This window comes from Hyaena hyaena, unplaced genomic scaffold (genome assembly GCF_003009895.1).
Source record: "Hyaena hyaena isolate Hyena2069 unplaced genomic scaffold, ASM300989v1 scaffold_425, whole genome shotgun sequence".
Classification (NCBI taxonomy): domain Eukaryota; kingdom Metazoa; phylum Chordata; class Mammalia; order Carnivora; family Hyaenidae; genus Hyaena; species Hyaena hyaena.
The window spans coordinates 949650-976479 of record NW_024081052.1 but is presented as its reverse complement, the minus strand read 5'-3'; the positions used below and the strand labels follow the sequence as shown (position 1 = coordinate 976479).

General features: G+C 36.1%; 1 protein-coding gene across 1 annotated transcript in view; it reads left to right on the top strand.

Annotated features, from left to right (window-relative positions):
- MEIKIN (meiotic kinetochore factor) overlaps positions 1–26830 on the top strand; it is a 100676-nt gene continuing 73846 nt past the window's right edge. Inside the window, exons 1-6 of the mRNA XM_039252566.1 lie at positions 1–197; positions 347–434; positions 798–885; positions 2731–2791; positions 12833–12970; positions 19831–19950. Coding sequence (XP_039108497.1) covers positions 65–197; positions 347–434; positions 798–885; positions 2731–2791; positions 12833–12970; positions 19831–19950 — 628 coding nt within the window. The 5' untranslated portion in view covers positions 1–64. The remainder of the gene's footprint in view (positions 198–346; positions 435–797; positions 886–2730; positions 2792–12832; positions 12971–19830; positions 19951–26830) is intronic.

Sequence of the window (26830 nt, the reverse complement as noted above, 5' to 3'; positions counted from 1 at the left end):
GAAGGCGACGAGACAGCCTGCTGAGGGCCAAGAGACCCCCAAGGCCTTGTGGGGTGGAGTGGCAATGTGGTCGCTACGGGTCTATACCCGCAAGAAGCGGGCTGGCCAGAGGCTCAACCTAACCCCGACGCCAGAGCTTGGCCCCACGGTGAAGGCGGAGGCCCCTCCGGGTCCAGACAGAAGGCCGTCTGCCCACTGTAAGCCCGGGCGGGCAAGCCTACGGAGGGGCGCTCGGGGTGGGAAACGCGAACGGCGGGGGTGGCTAGGCCTCGGCCGCCCGAGGGACACTCGAGGCTGGCAAGCGGGCCTCCAGGGCCTTGCCCTGATTTATGCCGCCCTCTCTTAGGCCTGGAAGGAGACGCGCCCTGTTTGCCGAAGATCTCTGAGAAAGTCGAGTGGAGTGGGCAGGGAGTTAGCCGCTCTAGGCCGAGGAGGTGCGTAGCCACTAGTGCCCGTGCCTCTGCCCCCCTCAAAATTTTCGTCCCCATTTGCTGCCAATAGCCAGCCTCGTTCTGAGAGTCAGCGAAGAAAATAGGTGGAATATTGTGATTTCGCTCCTCCCACAACATAGACCCAGAATTTTTTAAGGAGCAGTTTTGCCAAGTTACCTAAAAGCAAGTGAGCTCTGATCTTCAGGAAAGCGTTCATAGCATCAGTTGGATATTGGTGCAATTAACCCATGGGGTCTTTTTCTTAAGGATGTCCCCACATAGCCTTTCAAATTCTGAACGGTATGAACAGGGACGTGGAGAGCCAAGTCCAGACCGTGCAAACTAATTGCGTTGTTTGTTTGTTAGCACTCAGTTAAGAGTTACAGGACAGAAGAGCCTGCGAGAAAATAGCCCAAGTGAGGAGCCGCGGGATGAGAAGATTGCTCCATTGAGTGTATGCATATTTCTTTCATGGACCTTGGATATACTTACAACAGTGACGGTGGTAACTGATGTGCCTGCAGATTAAAATGTAGTATGGTCTTTGTTCAATAGAGAATACATAGCTTCCTAGCATTTTTATAAAGGTTGGTGTTTTTAGACAGGGCCTTGAATTTCTGATTCTGGTGGATTCATAGCCATATTTTTTGTTTTTAATTTCCCTTGACAAAAATTTGAGAAATGCCCATTACTGTCTACTTTTCTATGAAACAAGTGTATGTGAGTTTTTCATAGTAACTCCCTTATGTTTAGGAGCACTTAAGGCATTTTAAAGCCATTTTCATGTTTTCTCATTTAACTTTCCATTAATGACTAGAAACAGTGTTCGTTAACATTAGTATATTATATAATTTTTAAAAATGTTTGTATTTATTTTTGAGAGAGAGATAGAGACAGCGTGAGCAGGGGAGGGTCAGAGAGAGAGAGGGAGACACAAAATAGAAAGACAGGCTCCAAGCTCTGAGCTAGCTGTCAGCACAGAGCCGGATGCGGGCTCGAACCCACCAAACGTGAGATCCTGACCTGAGCTGAAGTCCGAAGCTTAACCGATTGAGCCACACAGGCGCCCCTATATAATTTCTTGATCTACTGTACTTAATATGGATCCTGTACAGTATTTTAAAGATATATAACAGTAGTTTGGAGAAACTCAGATTTTAAAAATTGCTTGTGACTCATCTACCATTAGCATTAAATAGTTATGTTCCACTGCTTTAGCTTACATATATCTCTAAAACATGTGTTTTGGGGGTGGCCAGTTTCAACAAAGGCATTTTTAAAAAAGCTTTTACCCCAGATTTTAACACTGTTAAGTGTTATTTGTAGATGATTCAGACTATGCAAAAAAAAGTGTTTAAAAAGTTTCTCCTACTTTTTATATATTTTCCTACATTTCTTTTTATCTGCTTTTTAAAAATTTACAAGTTGTTATGTGATTGTATATTTCTCTGACATTAAGTGGCCTCTAAAAATATGATTTTTAGTGTCTGCATAGTGCTTTGTCTCATAGATAGATACACTGTAATTTATATGACCTTTTTCCTGTGGTTGGAGGATGGAGATTGTTTCCAAGGTTTTGCCAGTTAGATATCAGTGGACATTCTACCACAGAAGTTTTTTGTGTACACTCAAATTATTACTCTAAGATAAAAAATTTTGCAGTGGGTTAAGAGTTGGATCATGTTTAACATTTTTAATTCATGTTGGCAATTGGCATCTGATACTTAAAAAATACATATATTTGATAGATGAAAAGTAGCATGTTATCTAATTTTCCATTTCTCTGAATATTACTAAAATTGATACTTTTTTCTTGTTTTATTGTCTATTTGTGTGTCTTTTTTTGTGTGAAATGCTTATTCGTTATATGTTGAAGATAGTTATACTTTTATACACATATATGACATATTTTTATATTTGTTTGCCTTTAATTGTATTTCTGATATTTTAGACTTGCCAGTATTTTTATTTTGCCTTCCTATTTCCAACCTAGGGGATCAGAAAAATACTCATCTTCTAGAGGCTGGTTTATCCCATAGTAGTTAGTTGACTAGTATATTGCTGACTCTATAGACATGTCCACATTATTACATTTTAATATTAATTTTTAGATTTAATATTAAATATCAGATTACATCTATGATCACTAAGCCGAAAGAGTCTATTATACATATGAAACTGATACACAAACTTCAGTTTTTCATTTTGAAAGTAACCAGATCAATGTGATAGAATACTAAAATATAAAAATATTTAGTCTTATAATTTGTGCTATATCTTTAATTCTTATTCCACTTAGGAGTCAGTGACTGATGACCTCCAGGTTGAAAGTAGTTCATCGAGTAGTGAGCTAGTATCAGGTAAGACTGCCAGATATGAATTCCCTCAGCTTTCTTTCTTACAAACATAAGCATCCATTTGTATTTTTGCTTCATCTTCCCGTCTTAGTGGAAGACATATCTTTCTCCTAGTCCAGGTCCTGTCTGTGCCATGAACCTCATCCTCATAGCTTTCAAGTACACACCAGTAAATTAAAATTGTGATAAATGCAACATAAGAGATCCACTTGAATGTAACAAATTGAGTTTAGCTGGAGAGATTAGGAAAAGCTTCTAGGAAGGAAAAGCAATTGAATTGAGTTTGGAAGAAAAGGAGAAATTAGCTATGCAAAGAGGTGTGTTAAGAGTCACCCAGGCAGAGGGAATAGCACGTGCAAAGGCTGTAACATGGGATTAAGCCCTATGTGTTCAATGAAATGAAAGAAGGCCAGTGTGGCTGTCATTCAGAGAGGAGGGGGAAATGCAATATTAAGACAAGGTTAAGACAAGGTTAAACAGACAGAGGCCTTGCTGAGCCTTATAGACCATGTCAAAGATACTGGTGTTTATATTTGGAGCAGCAGGAAGCCACTGAAGTCTTTTACTTAGGAAAATATATGATCACCTTGGCTACAGTGTGGAAAGAAGCATGAATGGATGCAAATAGACCGGATGGGAGGTTATTACGGTAGTTTAGGGGAGAGATGATGGCACTTTGTACTAAAGGATGACATTGAAAATAGAAAGAAGTGAGCATAGCTCATGACTATTTTAGGAAATGAAACTGACAGAATTTGGCAAATGAAGAATATGGAAGTATCAAAGATGACACCTGTTTCTGGCTTGCATAACTGGATATAAGGTGGTGGCATTTACTAAAAAAAATCTTGTTTGAGGGGAAGATCATAAATTATGTTTTTTTTTTAATGTTTTATTTATTTCTAGGAGAGAGAGAGAGAGACAGCGTGAGCAGGGGAGGGTCAGAGAGAGAGGGAGTCACAGACTGAAACAGGCTCCAGGCTCTGAGCTGGCAGTCAGCACAGAGCCCGACGCGGGGCCCAAACCCACGAACCGCGAGATCATGACCTAAGCGAAAGTTGGACGCTTCACCGACTAAGCCACCCAGGCGCCCCCAAAAATTATGTTTTTAATAAATTAGGTTATGGGTGCTTTTGAGATGACTAAGTAGAATGCCAGATAGGCAGTTGGATATGGAGAGCTGCTGATAGAAATTTATGAGCCATTTACATATTGGTGTAATTGAAGTTATTTTTGAAGAGAAGAAAGGATGCCATCAGCACACCAGAAATGCTGAGGAATTCTTAAAAGCAGATGAGATCAGATTGCTGAATATTTGAGAATATTTGAAGAGCAGAGAAAAACCACTGCAGACATAAGAGTAGCTCTAGAGACGTTTGAAACAGTTGGTCAATAAATGAAAAAAACAAAAAACAAACACATCACCTATAATAAAAAGGACCCTGAAGGAATTGTCAAGGTGAGGGATTAAGCACAGCATTTTGCCACTATGCGACCTGGTTCTTCTTCCTCATCCTTTGCTTATATTGGAAACATTGGCAGCTGCCAATGCATGCTGCCAGGATAAACCCTGAGAACTACTCCTAAGCAAAGTGCACTAAGGGTTTGGTTCCTAAGTGTCAATGTTGGGGCTGGGATGAGAAGCAGAAGGCAGTCTGAAGTAACTCCAGATTACCACAAGGATAGCAGTGGTAGAAAAAGGTAAAAGAGATAGATTATGCTTGTTAACCCCAGGATAAAGATGTAATATGGCTCTCTGAAGTGGGAATTCTGATAAAGGAGCCTTCTAGTGTGTACACTAACCAGGCAATTAGAACAGTGCCCCATTTTACCTACAATACCCGAAAATGCAGGAGGGTACCACCATGCAGAACAGAGGTTCTCAGCATGTCTCATTACTCTTCTAAGAAATTTCCAGAAGTAGGCTGCTGTTGCAGAATTTATACACACTGCTCTACAAATAAATATTTTCAAATAGAGATATGAACAGATAACTAGGAGCACTCAAACGTTTGAATAAAACCAGTGACATGGAAGAGAGGCAACTAATCGAGCAAGAGAATAACTAATACTTGAATAACTGGAGAAAAACTGAATATCTCTTTGAAGACAAGAGGCCATTGGATAACAGTCCTATTTGAAAAAATTAATGGTCCCTGGAAACTAAAAATATCAAATTTAAAAACTCAGTAAATGAGCCTAATTTTGAAATGAATTCAGCTCAAAATCAAATTAACTAGCTAGAAAATAGAATAAACATTTCCTAGAATATAAGTGCAAAAGAACAAGGAAGGAGCTCAACAAATGCTTCTCCTTCCCTTCTCTCTTCTTTGCCTGGTTAATTTGTACTTGTTCTTCAAGAAAAAAAAAAAAACATTCCAGTACTGTCTCTAGTGGGAAGCCTCTCCTGACCCCTCTTCTCTCTTTGTACATGAGTTATTCTTTCTTAGAAGTTCTGTAGCACTTTTTATACACTCTGTTGGGACTTAAAACAACATTATAATTACTTTTGTCATTCTTGGATCTAAAGCTGTTGAGAATAAGCACTACCTTTTATGTTCCTGTCCCATGTTTGGGAGATGATATAATTTCAAATGCTTGTTGAATGAGTTTTATACTCTGTTTAGAGAAAATAAACTAATTGTAATTATTATTTTCTAAAATTGTAGTTTAAATACTAGTTACTAGACTTATAAAGTTGATATGTGAAAGATATAAGGAAATAGAAAATAGATGGCCTCTAATTTACAGGCTGGTTGTATCAGATGCAGAACTCAGTGATTGGTCACTTATGTAGAATACTCAGCGCTTATCCCAATAAGTGCCCTCCTTAACACCCATCACCCATTTAGCCCATTCATCCAAACTCCTCCCCTCTAACAACCCTCAGTTCTCTGTATTTAAGAGTGTCTTATGGTTTGCCTGTCTCTGTTTTTATATTATTTTTCCCTCCCTTCCCCTATGTTCATCTGTCGTGTTTCTTAAATTCCACATATGAGCGAAATCATATGCTGTTTGTCTTTCTCTAACTGACTTATTTCACTTAGCAGAATACACTGTAGTTCCACACGTGTTGTTGCAAATGGCAAGATTTCATCCTTTTTTTATCACTGAGTTGTATTCTGTTGTATATATACCACATCTTCTTTATCCATTCATCCATCGATGGACATTTGTGCTCTTTCCATATGTTGACTATTGTTGATAGCGCTTGACTGTTGTTGTTTTTTTAAATTTTAGGGTTTAATTTTTCCAGATAATATACAAAGCTTTTAATATTCTAGACAGTTTTCAATACTTTAAGCAGCCACATGTCTAATAATGCTGACTGTCAGGAAGAGAAGAACAGATTGACTATTGTTGATAGTGCTCAAGCTGATTGTATTCTAAGATTCATTTGTTGATTGATATTTGAAACCTAGAATACTTCTTCCTGTAATAAAATGTAGATGACTAGGTTTTGAGCAGCCTACAAAATTCTATTTAATATATAATTAACTTTTAATTCTATCTTCGAATATACTAATTTTACAACATGCTCAAAATTAGTTCAGGACTTCATATTTAATGTGGAAGATTGAACATAAACATCTACTTCTCCCTTCTGAAACTTCACTAAATTTTCAGTTAAGGCATAAAAAGGGTTTGAAGCCACAGATAAAGAGAAGAGACTTCAGCTAACAAGAGGTAATCAACAAAATTTTGGAAACTAGAATGTAGATAAATAAGTTACAGTTGGCGTAACAGACCAAAGGGAGAGAGAGAGAGAGAGAGAAGGGGGGAAAAAGCTGAAAGATAGATGCCTAGAGTAAAGACAAACCAAGAATCAAACTGATTCAGGCTATAGTTTCAAGAATTAGAAGCATCACATATTCCTGAAGAAATGAATATATATAGTGTTGAAAATAGGAGGGGGTTTGGAAATCTTTAAAAGTAGTGGTTAGATGATTTGATCCCTTCCCCATCACTGTATGTTCAGACAACTACTCTTTTTCCCACCGTGGCAGTCCAGAAATATTGAAGCAGAGGATCTGGACTCAGTGATGCTATATTGAAAACTAGTAGGGGAAAAAAAGGAAAAGAAAAGAAAAGAAAACTGGTAGCAGCATGGGGAAGAGGGATGGGAATTAAGTAAATTTGTATACATAGTGGTGAAACTTCCAGACTTCTCTCCTACCTTACACCACTCAAGAAAATACTCCCAAACTAGGAGACAGGAGGAGTCATCCTTGGAAACTTCCTTGCCCAGAAGAAGACCTATATTCTGGAAGTAATGACCTGGTCCCTATATAAATACCCTTCAGTCAAGTCCACTACTTCCTAAATCCCAATCAGAAATCCAGAGGTTCCATTGCTATTTTAATGCCTTATTCTTGAACATTAAAGAATGTTTAATTAATTAAAACATTTGAAATAAATGATAACCAAATGAAATGAAGCTTGAAGGACACAGACAATGCAAGGAAAAGAAACCTTTTAAAAGCTATGTTTTTATTATCTTCAGGATAATGAAGTAATAGTAATCCTGAGAATAATGAAAATATGTATCTATGAAACAAGTGAGGGCTATTAGGAAAAGGAGCATTTAGAGAACAAAAAGTATTTTTTAAAAATATGAAATCAGGAACAAAACATTCTGTGAAGGATAGAATGATGAATTTAAGGAAATATTCCAAAAATTGAACAAACATTAGAAGATAAAAGATAAAAATAATGGCACTGGTGACACAATTCTGTGAATATACTAAACATCACTGAATTGTATACTTTAAAAGTTTGAATTTATGGAATATGAATTGTATTGCAATAAACCTGCTTTTTAAAAAAAATAATTAGAAGATGAGTTCAGACATTCTAACATCTGAAAAATAGGCATTATAACAGGCATTTATAATTTAATTCTAGGCATTATAAACAGAAAGGAAATTTTTTTCAAATGTTATTTTTTATTTTGAGAGAGAGATTGAGAAAGAGAGAGCACAGTCTGGGAAAGAACAGAGGGAAGGGAGAGAGAATCCCAAACAGGCTCTGCACTGTCAGTGTGGAGCCTGACTTGAGGTTCATATCAGCTAACTGCAAGATCATGTATGACTGGGGCTGAAATCAAGAGTGAGATGCTTAACCAACTGAACCATCCAGGGATCCCCAGAAAGGAAATTATTAAACACATAGAGCTAGAAAATTTTCTAGAATTAAAAATGGTTGGACCAGGGTGGCTCAGTCTGTTAAGCGTCTGACTTAAGCTCAGGTCATGAACCTGCAGTTTGTGAGTTCCAGCCCAGCGCTGGACTCTGGGCTGATAGCTCAGAGCCTGCAGCCTGCTTCAGATTCTTTGTTGCCTTCTCTGTTCCTCACCTGCTTGCTCTCTCTCTCTCTCTGTCTCTCTCTCAAAAATAAATAAAGAATTAAAATTTTTTTTTAAATGATCATGAGTGTATATAATGAAAGAGCCCACCAACTGCCCATGACAATGAATGAAAAAAAGACCCAGGCATAACATGATATAACTTAAAGATCTTCAGGATAAAGAGAGAAATCCTTCAGTCTTCCAGAGGAAAAATTGTTGATTGCAAATAAGTAATGAAGAATATGCATGGCATTGAGTTTCTCAAGAGCAACTCCAGAAGCTAGAACATGGTGAGAAAATGCATTTAAAATTCTGAAGGGAACAGATTTTGCTGAGGTGAAATGGATCCCCGGACAAAATTTGGTTCAGATTTCAAGACTGATGATGTCACAACATACCAAGAGGCTTGGGAAAGGTTTATCACTCATTCAACGAGGCTTTGTAGAGAGAAAAGTGTCTCCTGAGCAGGACTGACAATGGTTTGAGAAAGCAGGGAAAAGAAATTGGGTGTAGAGGTTTAAGTGGGGCCAGGATGAGGTTTCCTGGACATGGTTTTAACTTGTATCCGTTGCTAAAAGATGAAAATTGGGGCTTTTTATTAGCTTTCCCAGATACATGGAGGAAGGGGAAGAGAGGGCAGTGAGGTTTAAATTTGTCAAACATCAAAAAATGGAATCAGTCATTTTAATGCAGTAGTCTAGAATTCTGTACCCAGCCCAACAATCACTCAAATGTGACGATAGTATAAAGAAATTTTATACAGATATATCCATGCACCTTTTCTCATGAAATAAGGGAGGTACTCCAACAACACTAGAGAATAAATCAATAGAGAAGAAATCAAGGGATCCAGGAATCAAAGGTTCTAATACAAGCAATATGTGCAAGAAGTCCTTAGGATAAGGATAAAGGAGAATTCCACGAAGGCACTTCTAGCAGGCAAGAAGTCCGGAATTTAAGCAAGCATATTGAGATCTCCAAGAGCAATACTTCTTTAAAAACGGGGGGAAAAAAAAAAAAAAAGGAAAAGAGAAGAGAGTAAGAGAATAAAGAGGCAGGAAGGAAAAAAATTTTTTAAAAACGGAACTGATAGATAACCTGGAATTTTTAAAGTATTGAGAAGAAATTTGTACTTCTGCCAGAAAATGATAGGTACTTAGAAAACTAATTTTAAAAATGGATAATCAATAACTCAAAAAAAACCCAACTTGTAGCAAAAAGATGATGAATATAGCTCATAGCTCATAGCTCATGGCTTGGGTATAAATATATTTGAGCAGTCATAATAATAGAATTGTTGAATACATTTTAATTTAGAAATATAAAGGGGTTATTAGAAGAAACAGCTAAAAGAGTTGAAAACAGTCTCTGAAGGGTAGGGAATTATGGAGAGTTTTGAAACAAAGAAATTGCCATTTTTGTTACAAGCCATATAGAACTATTTTTAAACATATATAGTATAATTTGATATAAATATAACTTTAAGTGCATTTACATTTCTAACGTGTGACTCCAGGGCTACCCTTCTACTGCTATAATCATGAACATTTATTTCTTCTTTTCTTTACCAATACCCAGATGGTAAGTATGGGGTATTCCTAATTTCTGAGCCTGGCTTGAGTTCTGGGGTTTAGTGATAGGGATGGCTCTCTCATGTGTGGTTTTCATGGAGTTTTTTTTTTTTTAACCGTTTGTTTATTTTTGAGAAAAAGAGCATGAGTTGGAGAGGGGCAGAGAGGGGGCAGAAGATCGAAGTGTGCTCTGTGCTGACAGCTACAAGACCAATGTGGAGGTCGAACTCATGAACTGTGAGACCAGGACTTGAGGGGAAGTCAGACAGTCAACTGACTGAGCCACCCAGGTGCCCCTTCATGGAATTTTTAAATATAAAAGGCAAGAGAGATGTAACAATATATGAAGGGGAAGGATGAAAACAGAATGAGAAGACTTTTAAAAAGTATTGAAGACAGGGACAAGACACACTAGGGCACTTGGAGTAGGGGAAGCAAAAGATGTTCAGAGTGATAGCCTATCTCTGATACTTGATAAAGTGAAAAGGAGGTTAGATTGGGGTCAGTCAAATTAAGCTTTGAGTGATGGCTGGAAGAGGTAGCCAGATAGGAAATAATTCTCAGTTTTAAGGATGACATTGGAGTGGAAGAGAAAGATGTGGTGAGATCAAAGTAGGCAAGACAAAGAATTAGTGTTCTTAGGTAGGTTAAAGATGAGGACAGTTGGAATGAGCACTGGGTGTTATATGGAAACCAACTTGACAATAAACTATTTTAAAAAAAAGATCAATAAAAAAAATCTTAAAAAACTTAAGCTATATTTTTCAATCCAGAGTCTTTTTGTAGGTTAACTTTATTTTTCAAATCAGCTCCCGATCTTTGGGCACAGATGCAGAATGTCTGTTTTTAGTAAGAATTCTTTTGAAGCAGAGAAATAAAGAGAAGTGAAACATGAACTTTAAGGAAGAAAAAAAGAAAGATGAGGACAGATGGGCATAAGTCAGCTCCCCGGCAGCAGAAAATAGGTTTATCAGAGCCATGCTCCCCTTTTATCCCTCATCTGCCCCCCTACCCTGCCAGTTTTTATTACTGTTAACCTCTATTTTGTCACTTGAAAGTGTGTAATAAATGGTGACTAGAGCAGACTATGTTTTCCCTTTTCTTACTAAACCTGGTTCTTAATATTTAGTATTAACTTCTGTCCCTATCATTTATTTGTAAGTTCTTCATTCTAGTCACTCTCACAGAGATGACTTTAAGACCTGTTAGTCTGGGAGATTCTCTATTCAAATATTTTGCCCTTTTTCTTATTGAGATGTTTGTTTTCTTATTATTGAGTTTTCAGAGTGATTTATATTCTGGATTCCAGTGCATTTGCAAATGTTTTAATATATGGCTTATCTTTTTCAATTTAACAGTCTCTTTCAAAGAGAAGTTTTAAAATTTGATGAAGTCTAATTATCATTGCTGTTGTTTTATGAGTTGTCCTCTTAGTGTTATGAGTTTTTGCCTACCTCAGTCATGAAGATTTTCTCTTCTTTTTTTCTAGAACTTTTGTGGTTTTAGGATTTACAATTTATGTTAATGATTCACTTGGAGTTAATTTTTTTATATGATGGAGGGTATGAGTACAAGTTTTTTGTTTTGTTTGATTTTGCATATAGACATGCAGTTGCTTCAAGAGAATTTGTTTAAAACAATGTCCTTTCCACACTGAACCGTCCTTGCATCTTGGCAAACAATCATTTGCTCATATGTGTAGGAGTCCATTTCTGGGCTTTCTGTGGAATTCCTTTGATCTATTTGTCTGTGTTTAGGCTCATTGCTTGTTTGTTTATTTCTAATTTATTTGTTTAAATTCAAGTTAGTTCACATACAGTGTAATATTGGTTTCAGGTATAGAACCCAGTGATTAATCCCTTACGTAGAACACCCAGTGCTCATCCCAACAAGTGCCCTCCTTAATTCCCATCACCCATTTAGCCCATTCGCCCACCAATCGCCCTTAGAGCAACCCTCAGTGTATTCTCTGTATTTAAGAGTGTCTTATGATTTGGCTCCTTCTCTGTTTTTATCTTATTTTTCCTTCCCTTCCCCTATGTTCATCTGTTGTGTTTCCTAAATCCACATAGGAGCGAAATCATAAGCTATTTGTCTTTCTCTGACTGACTTATTTCACTTAGCATTATACGCTCTAGTTCCATCCATGTTGTTGCAAACGGTAAGATTTCATTCTTTTTTCTTTTAACGGCAAATAATAGTCCATTGTATGTATGTTCATGTATATATACATGTACATATATATGTATATATATGTATATATATATACATATATATACACACATATATATGTATATGTACATATATACACACATATATATGTATATGTATATATGTATATATGTATATATATATATATATATATACACACATATATATATACCACATCTTCTTTATCCATTCATTAATCGATGGACATCTGGGCTCTTACCACAGAATGGCTATTGTTGATAGTGCTGCCATAAACATTGAGGTGCATGTGCCCCTTCAAATCAGCATTTTTGTATCCTTTGGATAAATACCGAGTACTACAATTGCTGGAGTGTAGGGTAGTTGTATTTCTAATTTTGGGTGGAAACTCTATACTGTTTTCCAGAGTGGCTCCACCAGTTTGCATTCCTACCAACAGTGCAAAGGGTTCCCTTTTCTCTGCATCCTCACCAATGTCTGTTATTTCCTGAGTTGTTAATTTTAGCCCTTCTGACAGGAGTGAGGTGGGATCTCATTGTGAATGGTATTTTTCTGATAATGTACGCTCATCGTTTTTTAAATGGAATAACTAGAATTACCCTTTCTTCTTAGCTTGTTAGTTTACAATTAGTGATTTACTTATGTATAAAACTTGCATTTTGGGGTAAAAAAATCACAATTGAAACAAAGGAGGGGAAGGAATAAATTATAAAACTTGAGAAAGCAATTGAAAAAGATTATAATGCATTTTCTACATAAAAAATATTTTCTAAGGTTAAAGTGGTATACAATTATATGCCTTTTCAGTTGTTTATATAAGTAATTTTATATTCTCTGTATACAACTGCATATATGTTTCTACAAATTTGAATTCTTAGGATTTTGAGCATGTATACTATTGAAACATTTTACCTTTTTTGTTTGTTTATTCTATAGGACTAAGTTTGCAGCATGATATTTCTAGTTCTCCTCTGAGCCATTCATTCACAGACTCTTACACAGAATACAAGAGTTTTGAAGAGAGTTTAAGTAGTTTCCCATCACCTGAACTCTTCAGAGGATCAGATTATTTAGGTGAGAAAATAATTTCAACCTTAAGCTGACCCGCTATAGAAACTGTCCCTTTGTCCACAAATCCTCCAATGTATAAAGTTCCTTTTGAGAAGGTATGCTTGTCTTCTTCATCAAAACCTCCTTCCCTTGCCCACTATCCACTGTATTCCAGGCTCAATCACATAGGACTATACATCAGAAGCCACCAGATAAGAAAAGGATGAAGACATTATGGGAATGACCCAGAAACAAGCTAGTTTGCACTATAGTATCCCAGAGAAGTGCACAATTTGGGTGCCCCAATACTTGTAAAAAGATTTATCTGAAATGTGAAAGATGTGGTGACTACTTTCTTACTCAAATGAAGCCTAGAGATATATTCTTTTGGGTATTTTGAGGAACTCTGGAATGGAGGATACTAGGCACTGTTAATAGCAAGGATCTGTGGAATTTGAAATGTTGGTCCCAGTTACTCATTCCTCTGGAGTAGTATCATATATCCACACCCTTGAAAGTGGTATGAACTTTCTCCCTCTTTGGCTTCGCTAAAGCAATGGAAATGTGACTTGCTTTGGGCAGTAAGATATAAACAGATCTTTTATGCTAGAATGGTTGGACTTGTCCTCTCAAACTTTTCAATTGTGAGATGAATATATCCTAATTAGCTTTTGCCTCTCCTGTGGGGACCCCAGAATGATAGGTATGGGATAGAAAAGTCCTAGACAATTTGCAGACTGCAGAGAACTGCCCCATCTGATCAGCAGGTCTGTAATCTGAAGCAGACTTTCCTGGCCAACCAGTAGATATGGGAATAAGAAGTAAATGCTTTCATTTTATGCCAATGAGGTTTGGGGGTTATTTATTACACAGAAAAAGGCAACTGTTTCAGATACTGTGCTGAATGAAAAGAGTGGAAATTATATGAAAATGTACATCTGAATTCTGAGACCTTCTCACCTAATGCCTATTGCCATCCCAACCCAACATCCCATTTCTCTGCTCAGCTTCCAAAATACTAGCACCCAGACTTGAACCTTTCAGGCAGGAGAGTGGAAGATTCTTTCCTAACAAATGTGAACAACTATAAAGAAAATACCTAAAGATACTGACCTCAGTACCTCTTCAATGAAACTGACAAGAACACTCTGCAATGAAGCCAACTCTGTGACAAGCTCAAACAAGGCCACAGAGATTCCACTTAGCTTTTTAGGGCTCCCTCTTAAATATGAGTAGAGAGCCAAAGATTATCAGTATTCCTGAGGAAGTCTTCTAACAAAAAACATAGTGATCAAAACAAAAGAAAATATGGAAGTGACATCAGCAAGATATTGGAATAAGAAACCTTGGTCCCTTCTTCTCCCATGGATACCAATTCAACAGCAATACATGGGCTTATTCCCTTTGTGAGAAATCTGGGAACTGATTAAAGGGACTCCTGCACCTCAGGCATGTATGAGACCAACCGCATCAAAGCCAGCAGGAAAATTCAAGACATTCTCTCACCATAGTCCCTACCCACAGTATATTGCCACACAATTGGCAGGAAACACCTAGGTCCCAGCTTCTCCCTGGGGAGGGAAGAAAAGAACTGAACCATGCGTGAAATGTTATAAATTTTCTGGGAGCTTCCTAAAGGATTGGCTCATCTCTTGCCTGTCTCAGTGGTACCCAAGGGAATGGCTTCTGTTTCATTTGTCTCAGAGCGCTGATGGGACCTGGTATATTCTAGATGCCTACTGGCCTCTAACAACAAATATGGTGTGTGAGGAAACCTTAAGAGACTCATGGAACACAATCAAACAGCAATATGTACTTTAAAGGAGTCCCAGAGGTAGAAGAGATGAGGGAGGGGGAGAGAGTAGGGAGAGCTAAGGGTAAAAGAAAGAAGATGAGAGAAGGAGGGAGAGGGAGAAAGGGGAGGAGAGGGTAAAGAGTAAGGGGCTGAAGGGAGGGTGATGGAGAAAGAGAGCTTGTCGGAAAGTTTATTCACAGAAATAATAGGTGCAAACTTACCAAATTTGGGAAAGGAAATGCATATGTAGACCTAGGAAGCCCAATGAATCTCAGATAAGGTACCAAAGAAATCCACATAGGGACTCATAAATTATCAAAGATCAAGTTTTGACTTTTAATAATTTGACTTTTTTAATTTTGCAAGTAGTAATAGAAAAGCAACTTGATATGTACAAGACTTGTATTAGACTATCATTGGGTTTGTTGGCAGAAACATTGCAGGCCAGAAGGGAGTAGAATGATCTGTCAAAGTGGTGAAAGAAAAGAACAATGGAATATTATTCACCCATGAAAAAAAATGAAAATTTCCATTTGCAACAATATGAATAGAGTTAGACATTATAATGCTAAGCAAAATAAGTCAGTCAGAGAAAGTCAGATACCATATGGTTTCACTCATAGGTGGAATTTCAGAAAAAAATCAAATGAACAAAGTGGAAAAAAGAGAGAAATGTCAAGAAACAAACTCTTAATAGAGAGCAAACTGATGGTTACCAGAAGGGAGATGGGTGAGATATGGGTGAAATAGGTGATAGGGATTAAGGAGTGTACTTGTCCTGATGAGCACCAGGTGATTAAAGTAAAAATTTAAAGAAAAAGAAATGAAGAGATAAGGAGTTTCCCACACAAAGCTGAAGGAGTTAATCACTGCTAGACTCACCTTACCAAAAAAATGGTAAAAAGAAAAAAAAATGGTAAAAAGAGTTCTTTAAGTTGAAATAAAGGACTAAACAGCAACACAAAAGCATATGAAAATATAAAACTTTCCAATAAGTATACAAACAAACCCAAAATAATACTGTAACAGGGTTTAAATCTCTTTTAATTCTAGAATAAAAGTTAAAAGACTAAACTATTAAAAATTACTATAATAAAAATATGTTAATGAATACACAATATAAAAAGATGTAAACTGTAACATCAGTACCACAAAATGTGTGTGAAGAGAGAAATAAAAGTATAGAGTTTTTGTATATAATTGAGATTGCTATCAGATTAAAATAGATTCTTAAGACTATATTTTATATAGGCACCATGGTAACCATATAGAAAATACCTATAGAAAATACACAAAAGAAAATAGAAAGGAATCAGAGCATATCAATATAAAAAAGTCAATGAAACACAAAAGAAGATGGCAAGAGAGGAAAAGGGACAAAAGAACTATAAGACAGAAAATAATGAACAAAATAGTAATAGTCTTTTCCTATCAATAATTACTTCGAGTGTAAATGGTTTGAATTCCCCAATCAAAAGACAAAGAGTGGCTGAACATATTTAAGAAAAAAACAAGGTCTATATGCTATCTACAAAAGACTTTACATTTCAGGACACACATAGGCTGAAAGTGAAGCAATAGGAAAAGATATTCCATGTAAATGGTGACCTAAAGAGAGCAGGAGTGGCTCTGCTTATATCAGATAAAACATATTTTAAGTCAAAAACTGTCACAAAAGGGGAGTGCAAACTGGAGCAGCAACTCTGGAAAACAGTATGGAGGTTCCTCAAAAAATTAAAAATAGAATTCCCCTACGACCCAGCAATTGTACTACTAGGTGTTTGTCCAAGAATTAGAGGTATGCTATTTTGAAGAGAGTCATACACCCCAATATTTATAGCAGCACTATCAGCAATAGCCAAAGTATGGAAAGAGTCCAAATGTCCATCGATGGATGAATGCATAAAGAAGATATGGTATACACACACACACATACAGTGGAGTGTTACTTGGCAATCAAAAATAATTGACATGTCATTGGATGGAACTAGAGGGTATTATGCTAAGTGAAATTAGTCAAAGAAAGACAAATATCATGACTTCACTCATATGAGGACTTTAAGATACCAAATAGATGAACATAAGGGAAGGGAAACAAAAATAATATAAAAACAGGGAGGGGAACAAAACTTAAGAGACTCTTAAATATGGCGAACAAACAGAGGGTTATTGGAGGGGTTGTGGAAGAGGGAACGGGCTAAATAGATAAGGGGATTAAGGAATCTACTCCTGAAATCATTGTTGCACTATATGCTAACTAACTTGGATGTAAATTTTAAAAACAAATAAAAAAAAAACGATCACAAGAGACAAAGACATTATATAATGATGATGAAAGGGTCAGTTAATCAGGAACATATAATGAATATAAATAAGTAGGCACTCAACATCAGAGCACCTAACATATAAACACTGACAGATCTGAAGGTAAAAATAGACATCCATGCAGTAATGAAGACTTAATTACTCCCACTTTCAATAATGAATAGAACAACCATACAGAAAATCAACACCTTTTTTGAATTCAAAATATATTGCAAAACTATAGTAATTATAACAGTATGGTACTGGCATTAAGATAAACCTATAGATTAATAGAATAGAAAGGAATGAATCCATGCTTATATGGTTACTTGATTTTAGATAATGGTGGCAAGAATACACAGTGTGGAAAGAATAGTCTATTCAAGAATGTTGGGAAAACTGGACTTCTGTCACTTCTTGGCCTTTTGTCTAACATCAAATGTGGGAAAACTGGATTTCTACATACAAAAGGATGAAATCAGACCAATACCTTACATCATATAAAAAAAACCAAAACAAAACTTAAAGTGGATTAAATGCGTAAACATAAGACCAGAAACCATTAAACTCATGGAAGAAGATAGGAGAAAACCTTCATGATACTGGTCTTAATGATTTCTTGGATGTATCAACAAAAGCACAGGCAACAAAAGCTAAATTAGATGAGTGAGATTATATGAAACTAAAAACCTGCACAACAAAGGAAACAACAGTGAAAAGGCAACATACAAAAAGGGAGAAGATGTTTACAAACGACTTATGTGATGAAAGATTAATATTAAAAAATATATAAGAAACTACTGTAACTCAGGGGAAAAAATGAACAAATAACCCAATTAAAAAATGGGCAAAGGACTTGAATAGCTATTTCCCCAAAGAAGACATACTGATGGCCAACAGGTATATGAAAAGATGCTCAACATCACTAATTATCAGGAAAATGCAAATCAAAACCACAATGAAATCTCACCTCACCTGTTAGGATGATGATTATTAAAAAAAATAAGTGTTGACAGGATGTGGAGAAATTGGAACACTTGTACATTGTTGTTTGGATTGTAAATGGTGCAGCTGCTATGGAAAACAGTGTAGAATTTCTTCCAAAAATTAAAAATAGAACTACCTTATGATCCACCAATCCTACTTATTGGTAGTTATGCAGTCAGGATCTTAAAGAGATGTTTGCACTCCCATATCTATTTCAGCATTATTCACAATAGCTAAATGTGGAAACCATCTATGTGTTCACTGATTTATGAATGGATAAAGGAAATATGGTATATGCATATGATGGAATATTATTCAGCCTTAAAAGGGGGAAATCCTGCCATATGCAACAACCTGAATGAACCTTGAGAATCCTATGCTAAGTGAAATAAGCCAGTCATAGACAGATAAATACTGTATTATTCCTCTTGCATGAGATATCTAAAATAGTCAAATTCATGGAATTAGAGTAGAATGTTGGTTGCCTTGGCCTAGAATGAGATAGATATGAGAAGCTGCTATTCAACAGGTATTAGATATTGGTTTTGTAAGATGAATAGGTTCTAGAGATCTGCTATACAACACTGTGATATACTAGAGTTAACAGTACTTTATTGTACACTTACATATTTGAGAGGGTAGATTGATGTTAAGTGTTCCTCCCACAATAAAATTAAAAATTAAGAAAAGGAACCAAGAAAAATAGAAACACAAGGAGAAAAAAATATTGAAAAAAGAGTCTCACTGACATAAAATGTATATTTTGTTCATTAAACAAGAATAGGATGCTATAAAAAAGGGAATATTCAGATAAGGAATGCAATAGCAGAGACAAATTCAGTAGAAGGATTAGAAATTAGGGTTGAGGAGAAAAAAAGTCAGAAGGAAAATAAAGATGAAAGACTGAAATTTAACAGAAAAAAGTAAGTTAGCGGAGGAGTATATGATATCCATTATCAAAAGAAAGCAGTATAAGACAAAGATAATGAAAGAAGCAAGAAGAAAATGGTCAATGTTATAATTCAAGAACATTTCCTAGAGTTAAAAAATATGATTTCTATGTTAAAAGGGCCACAGTGTACCCAGCACAATAGATGAAAAACACCAAGATAAAGCATTATGAAACTTTAGGACACTAGAGAATGGAATGAAAAGAATGAATTCATAGAATTTGGTAAAGTTTGGATTAAATCGATGAAAAATACAGAGAAAACTAAACAAACAAAAAAGAGTAACTGACTCCAGGGGGGGAGAAATTATTGTTATTGTGCACAACAAGAATAAATAGCATTTTATAGCAATTTATTATTATAATGTCTGAAGCGAATATTGATCTAAGTATGTAATATCATAATATCAGGACAATGGGAAGTGTGGGAAGGGTGAGGACAGGAACGTAAGAGGGAATAACCTCATTCTTCCCTAGTGGGAAGTTAATGAAAAGCTTAAAACTGACATCAAGTAATACTAGCCTGTTATTTAGTGATAGGATATTTAATGGGACCTACATATAATATAATACATAAAATATTAAGAGGAACCTCCTAGGTATGCTGTCTCTTCAGTCAGTAATGTTTATGGGGCAAAAATCCATGAAAGAAAGTAGGTTACAGTACTGAAATAGGCCAAAGAATATTTACTATACTGACGCCATCAAGACTTGTCTTTTTTCTCTGTCTTACTCAAATCTTTAATTACCACAGCTTGGTATGGCTGAGACCTTTGTGTGGGGAAGTAACCTACTACTTTTGTGCTGTTGTTCAAAGTTGTTGTGTGCCATTTCTGCCTGCTGTTTTAGATTGGGAATGTCCCAGGTTGGAAGAACATACTCAATGCAAGAATTCCACTCTTCTGGATACCAGTAAAGCAGTAGCAATAGAGAAGGTATCACAGTTTTCAAACCTCTCTGCAATTTTAGGTGAGTTTTCACATTCTTTTTTGTTATGTCACAGGGGAAAACCCTCATCTATACTGGAAAAACAAAGTAATTTATTGAATGATTTATAACTAAGTTTATCAATTAGGATTATCTTTGGCTACAAATAATATCTGACTAGTAGTACCTTAGGCACATATAGGTCTCCTATTTTATAACTTTTATTTTGAAGTAATTTTAGACTTGCATAAAAGTTGCAAAAATAGTAGAGAGTTCCCATATACATCTCACCCAGTTTTCCCTAATTCTGTCTTATATAACATTAGTACAATGATCAGAATCAGGAAATTAACACTGGCATAGAACTACTAATTAAACCTTATTCACATTTCATGTTTTTCCACCAATCTTTTGTGTTTCAGGATCAAACATTGCATCTGATTGTTACTTCTCCCTTAGTCTACCATAGTCTGTAATATTTTCTCAGTCTTTCTTTGTCTTTCATAATCTTGATACTTTTGAAGATTACTTATCAGTTATTTTGTAGAATAGCTCAATTTGAATTTGTGTGATGTTTTGTTATGATTGGAATGAGCTTATACAATTTTTTAAAAGAACACTGCAGAAATGATGTTATATCCTTTTCAGTATACTGTATGAAGTTCTTGATGTCAGTATATGTATTACTGGTGATACTAAACTTCATCACTTGATTAAGGGGGTGTCTGCGGTTTTCTGAATGATTAAGTTAATAGCTTGTTTTTGTGGTTAATAAATACCCAGAGAAGATAGTTTGAGACCCTATAGATCCTGCCTCTCCTCACATTTTCATTCACTGATATTAGTAGTCATCAGAGGAATTTGACTATGACAGATATTACTCTGGTGTTTGTTTAATAGTGATTTTCTATTTTACACTTTCCCACTACATTCACTAATTGAAGTTCTACTGTAAAAGAACTGTCTCTTTTCTGCCATTTCTTTATTCAGTTGTTTATGGCAGTGTGAACCAATGAATATTTATTTTATTTTATGTGTTAAAATCCAATAATGTATTTACTTATTTATATAATTCCAGCATACGCAAAGTTATATAGGATATATACATATTTCAGTGCATTTTGTTAATCACTTGGAGTATAGTTAGATTATTTGTTAGTGTTAGATTCAATTTTTGGTTTTACATCCTGTTTTGTTTCTTTATTTGGGGAGAAGGGGCTATGTGAAGCATTGCTAAGAAAAAGTCAAAGCTATAAAAAATATATATATTCTCAGAAAAGCATCACGTCCTCCTTTCTGCTACCCTGATCCTATTCCCCTCTTCTTTCTACCCCTTTCCCACCCAACCCTTATAAATACTAGTCTCTTCAGTTTATGGTTTATCTTTCGTCTATTTCTTTTGTATGCATTTTCTTATATCCTTTTTTAAAAAAATGTTTTATTTATTTTGGAAAGAGAGAGCACAAGCAGGGGAGGGGCAGAGAGAAGGTGGGGACAGAGGATCCAAAGTAGGCTCTGCACTGACAACAGCTAGCCCAATGTAAGGGTCGAACTCATGAAATGTGAGATCATGACCTGAGCCAAAGTCCAGTGTTCATCCACTGTGCCACCCAGCTGCCCCATATCCTCTTCTTTCTTGCATGAAGGTTAGCACATTTATATACTTTTTATTTTGTTTTTTCCACATATTAGTATGTATTAGAAGTCACTCCATCTGGTTTTAAGGAGATCTTCCTCATGTTTTTTCAATAGCTACATATTCACTGTATGGATGTATTTTTGTTTATTTAACCACTCTCCTATGAGTTAGATATTTAGGGTCTTCCCCCAGTATTTTGCCACTACAAATAATGTGTCAATGAATAAACCTATTCCATCAATAATACAAAGATATATATCATATCTTAAAGGTAGATTCTCAGAAGTAGGATGCTGGGTCAAAAGGTAAGTGGATATATAGCTTTGCTGTGTATTGCCAGATTTTCCTCCAGAAAGATTATATCAGTTTACATTCCCACCAGCAAAGTATTACAGTGCTGTTCCCTCATATCCTCACCAACAAAATATATTGTCATATTTAAATTTTTTTCTACTCTAATAGGTGAGAAATGGTATTTCAGTGTTATTTTAATTTGCTTTGCCCTAACTGTATGTGAGTTTAAACATTTTTCATATGTTTGAAGGCTATTTTTATTTTCTGTGTGTGGGTATTTTCTTTTCATGCCTTTTCCCCATTTTTCACCTGTTTTTTTATCCTTTCTCCTCCATTTCTAGGTTCATTAAATATTAAGAACTTTAGCTTTTTCCTAAATGTTCCAATCAAAAGACATAGGGTGATAGAGTTGATTAAAAAAACAGATATATCTATATGCTGCCTACAAGAGACTCATCTCAGCCCTAAAGACACATACAGACTGAAATGAAGGGATGGGAAAACATTTACCGTGCTCAGGGAAATGACGAAAAAAAAAAAAAAGCCATGGTAGCAACACTTATATCAGTTAAAATAGACTTTTTAAAACAAAGACTGTAATATGAGACAAAGAAAGGCATTACATATTACAAAGGGATCAATCCAATGAGACAGTATAATAATTGTATATATCTATGCACCCAATATTGGAGCACCTAAATCCATAAAGCAAATATTAATGGACATAAAGAGAGAAATTCATGGTAATACAATAATAGTAAGGGACTTTAAGACCCTACTTACCAACGGACGGATCATCCAGGCAGCAAATCAGTAAGGAAACAGTGTCAGGGTTCCTGCGTGGCTTAGTTGGTTAAGTGTCCAATTTTGGCTCAGGTCATGACCTCATGGTTTGTGTGTTGGAGTGTCCGGCATCAGGCTGTCTGCTGTCAGCACAGAGCAGACTTCGGATTCTTGGTCTCCCTCTCTCTCTCTGCCCCTTCCCAACTCTCGCATGTTCACTCTCTGTCTCTCAAAAATAAATAAACATTTAAAAAATATATAAGGAAGAGTGCCTGGGTGGCTTAGTAGGTTGAGTGTCCAACTTCAGCTCAAGTCAAGATCTTATAGTTCATGACTTTGGGCCCTGAGTCAGCCTCTGTGGTGACAGCTCAGAGCCTGAAATCTGTTTCAGATTCTGTTTCTCCCCCTCTCTCTGCCCCTACTCATGCTCTGTCTGTCTGTCTCTCAAAAATATGTTTTAAAAATGTTTGAAGGGGCACCTGGGTGGCTGAGTCGGTTAAGGGTCCAACTTCGGCTCCAGTCATGATCTCGGGGTTCTTGGGTTCGAGCCCCGTGTCAGGCTTTGCGCTGACAGCTCAGAGCCTGGAGCCTGTTTCGGATTCTGTGTCCCCCTTTCTCTCTGACCTCCCCCTGCTCACGCTGTCTCTTTCTCTCAGAAATAAAAAAAAAAAAACATTAAAAAAATTAAAAAAAAAATATATATATATAAGGAAACAGTGTCTTTGAATGACACATTACACCAGATGGTATAACAGATATATACAAAACATTTCATTCAAACAACAGAATATATATTCTTTTCAAGGGCACATGGAACATTCTTTAGAATAGATTAAATGTTAGGCCAGAAAGCAAGTCTTAGTAAATTGAAGAAGATTGAAATTATACCATTCATCTTTTCTGTCCACAACAGTATAAAACTGGAAGTGAATCACAAGAAAAAAACTGGAAAAAAAAAAGCACAAAATGTCAGGCTAAGCAATATAATACTAAACTACCAATAGGTTGATATAGAAAACAAAGGGGAAATAAAAAATTACATGGAGACACAAGAAAATGAAAATGTAATGATCCAAAACCTTTAAGACACAGAAAAACAAGTCTAAGAGGGAAATATATAATGGTACAGGCCTACCTCAAGAAACGAAAAGCTCAAATAGATTATCTAAACTTGGGGCACTTGGGTGGCTCAACTGAGCGTCCAAGTCTTGATTTTGGCTCAGGTCGTAATCTTCTGGTTCATGGGGTCGAGCCCTGTGTGGGCCTCTGCACTAACAGCATGTAGCCTCCTTGGGATTCTCTCTGTCTTTCTCTTTCTACCCCTCTCCCACTTGCGTGTGTGTGTGTGCACGTTCTCTCTCTCTCAAAATAAATAAATAACATTTTTAAATTTTTTAAATGTTTTTATTTATTTCTAGGAGAGAGAGAGAGAGAGACAGTGTGAGCAGGGGAGGGTCAGAGAGAGAGGGAATCACAGACTCTGAAACAGGCTCCAGGCTCTGAGCTGGCAGTCAGCACAGAGCCCGACGCGGGGCTCAAACCCACGAACCATGAGATCATGACCCAAGCGAAAGTCGGACGCTTAACCGACTAAGCCACCCAGGCACCCCTATAAATAACATTTTTAAAAATTATCTACTCTGAAACCTAAAAGAACTAGAAAAAGAACAAACAGAGCCCAATGTGAGTAGAAAGAAGGAAATAAAGTTCAGGGCAGAAATAAATGACATAGAGACTAAAACCAAAACCAATAGAACAGTTCAACAAAAGCAGGAGTTGGTTCTTTGAAAACGAACAAAACTGATAAGCCCTTAGCCAGACTGTCCAAGAGAAAAAGAGAAGTGACCCAAATAAGTAACACCAGAAATGGGAGAGAAGTAACAATTGACACCACAGAAATACAAGATTTTAAGAGTAGTATGAAAAGTTATATACCAAAAATTGGACATCCTAGAAGGAATGGATAAATTTACATACAATCTAACAGACTGAAACATACAATCTAACAGAACTGAAACAGGAAGAAACAGAAAATCTTAAAGAGACCATTAGTAATAACAAAATTTGAATCAGTACACAAAAGACTACCAAAAAATAAAAGTCTACGACCAGATGGATTCACAGGTGAATTCTACAAAACATTTAAAGAAGACATTTAATTCTTATTCCTCTTAAATAAGTCCAAAAATAGGAGAGAAAGGAAGGAAAGCTTCCAAACTCTTTCTACAAAGCTAGCATTATCATGACCCAATCTAGGCAAATATACCAAAAACAAAAAACAAAACTATAGGTCAAAATCCCTGATTCAACAATACATTAAAAGGATCATTCACCACTACCAAGTGGGATATATTCTGGGGATGCAAGGATAGCTCAACATCACAATCAGTGTGATACTCCACATCAACAAAATGAAGGATAAAAATCATATGATTATCTCAGTACGTGCAGAAAGAGCATTTGACAAAATTTAATATCCTCATGATAAAGAAATAACTTTCCATAATATGGCTTTAGAGAGAACATACCTTAACACAATAAAGGCCATCTATGGAGAACAAGAAAAGCACAGTTAATATAATACTCTATGGTGAAAAACTGAGAGCTTTTCCTCTAAGATCAGAAACAAGACAAGGATGTCCTCTCTTACTATTTTTCTAATACTACAGCATAGTGCTAGACATTCTAGCCACAGGATTCAGACAAGAAAAAGAAATAAGAGACACCCATATCGATAAGGAAGAAGTTAAACTGTCATTATTTGCAGATGACATGATACTGTACATGGAAGACCCTAAAGACTTTACCAAAAAAACTATTAGAAGTAATAAATAAACTCAGTAAAGTTTAAGTATACAAAATTAATATCCAGAAATTAATAGCATTTGTGTGCACTGGAAATGAAGTAGCTGAAAGGGAAATTAAGAAATCAACTCCATGTGTAATTGCACAAAAAAGAATAAAATACCTCAGAATGAACTTAATCAGGGAGGTGAAAGACCTGTACTCTGAGGACTATAAAACACTGATAAAAGAAATTGAAGAGAACACAAATAGATGTGAAGATATTCCATGCTCATGGATTGGAAGAATTAATATTGTTAAATGTCCATACTACCGCCCAAAATCTGAAGATTCAATGCAATCCCCATCAAAATACCAATAGCATTTTCACAGAATTAGAACAAATAATCCTAAAATTTTTGGAACCACAGAAGACCCTAAATAGCCAAATAAATATTGAGAAATAATAAAGCTGGAGGAGTCACACTTCCAGATGTCAAGATATATTACAAGCTGTAGTCAAAACAGCATGGTTCTGGCACAAAAATAGGCACATAGGTCAATGGAAAAGAATATCTCGAGAGCCTGGAAATAAACTCATGCTTATATGGTCAATCAATCTGTGACAAAGAAGGCAAGAAGATACAATGGGGAAAAGACTGCCTCTTCAGTAAATGGTGCTGGGGAAATTGGACAGCAACATGCAAAAGAATGAAAGTGAACCACTTTCTTATACCATACTCAAACTCAAAATGGATTAAAGACCTAAATGTGAGACCTGAAACCATAAAAATCCTAGGAGAGAACATAGGCAGTACTTTGTCTTACATCAGCCATAATGACATTTTTTCTATAAATATCTCTATATATGGTTTTGACTTAGGTCGTGATCTCACAGCTACATCATACATCAGGCTCTGCGCTGGCATTGCAGAGTCTGCTTAGGATTCTCTCTCTCTACTTTTCTCTCTGCCCTCCCCCACTTGTGCTGTCTCTGCGTCTCTCAAATAAATAAAAACTTAAAAAAAAAAAAAAAAACTTAAAAAAAGAGGCAGAGTACCTGAATAGACATGTTTCCAATGAAGACATATAGATGGCTAACAGACATATGAAAAGATGCTCCACATCATTAGGGAAATGGAAATCAAAACCACCATGACACCTTATACCTGTCAGAATGGCTAAAATAAAAAGACAGGAGAAAAGAAGTGTTGATAAGGATGTGGAGAAAAAGGAACACTCATGCACTATTGGTGGGCATGTGATTTGGTACAGCCACTGTGGAAAGCAGTATGTATGTTCCTCAAAACATTAAAAGTCAAAATACCATCTGATTCAGCAATCCCACTACTGGATATTTACCCAAAGAAAACAATAACACTAATTTGAAAATTTATTGTAGTATTATTTGTAACAGCCAAG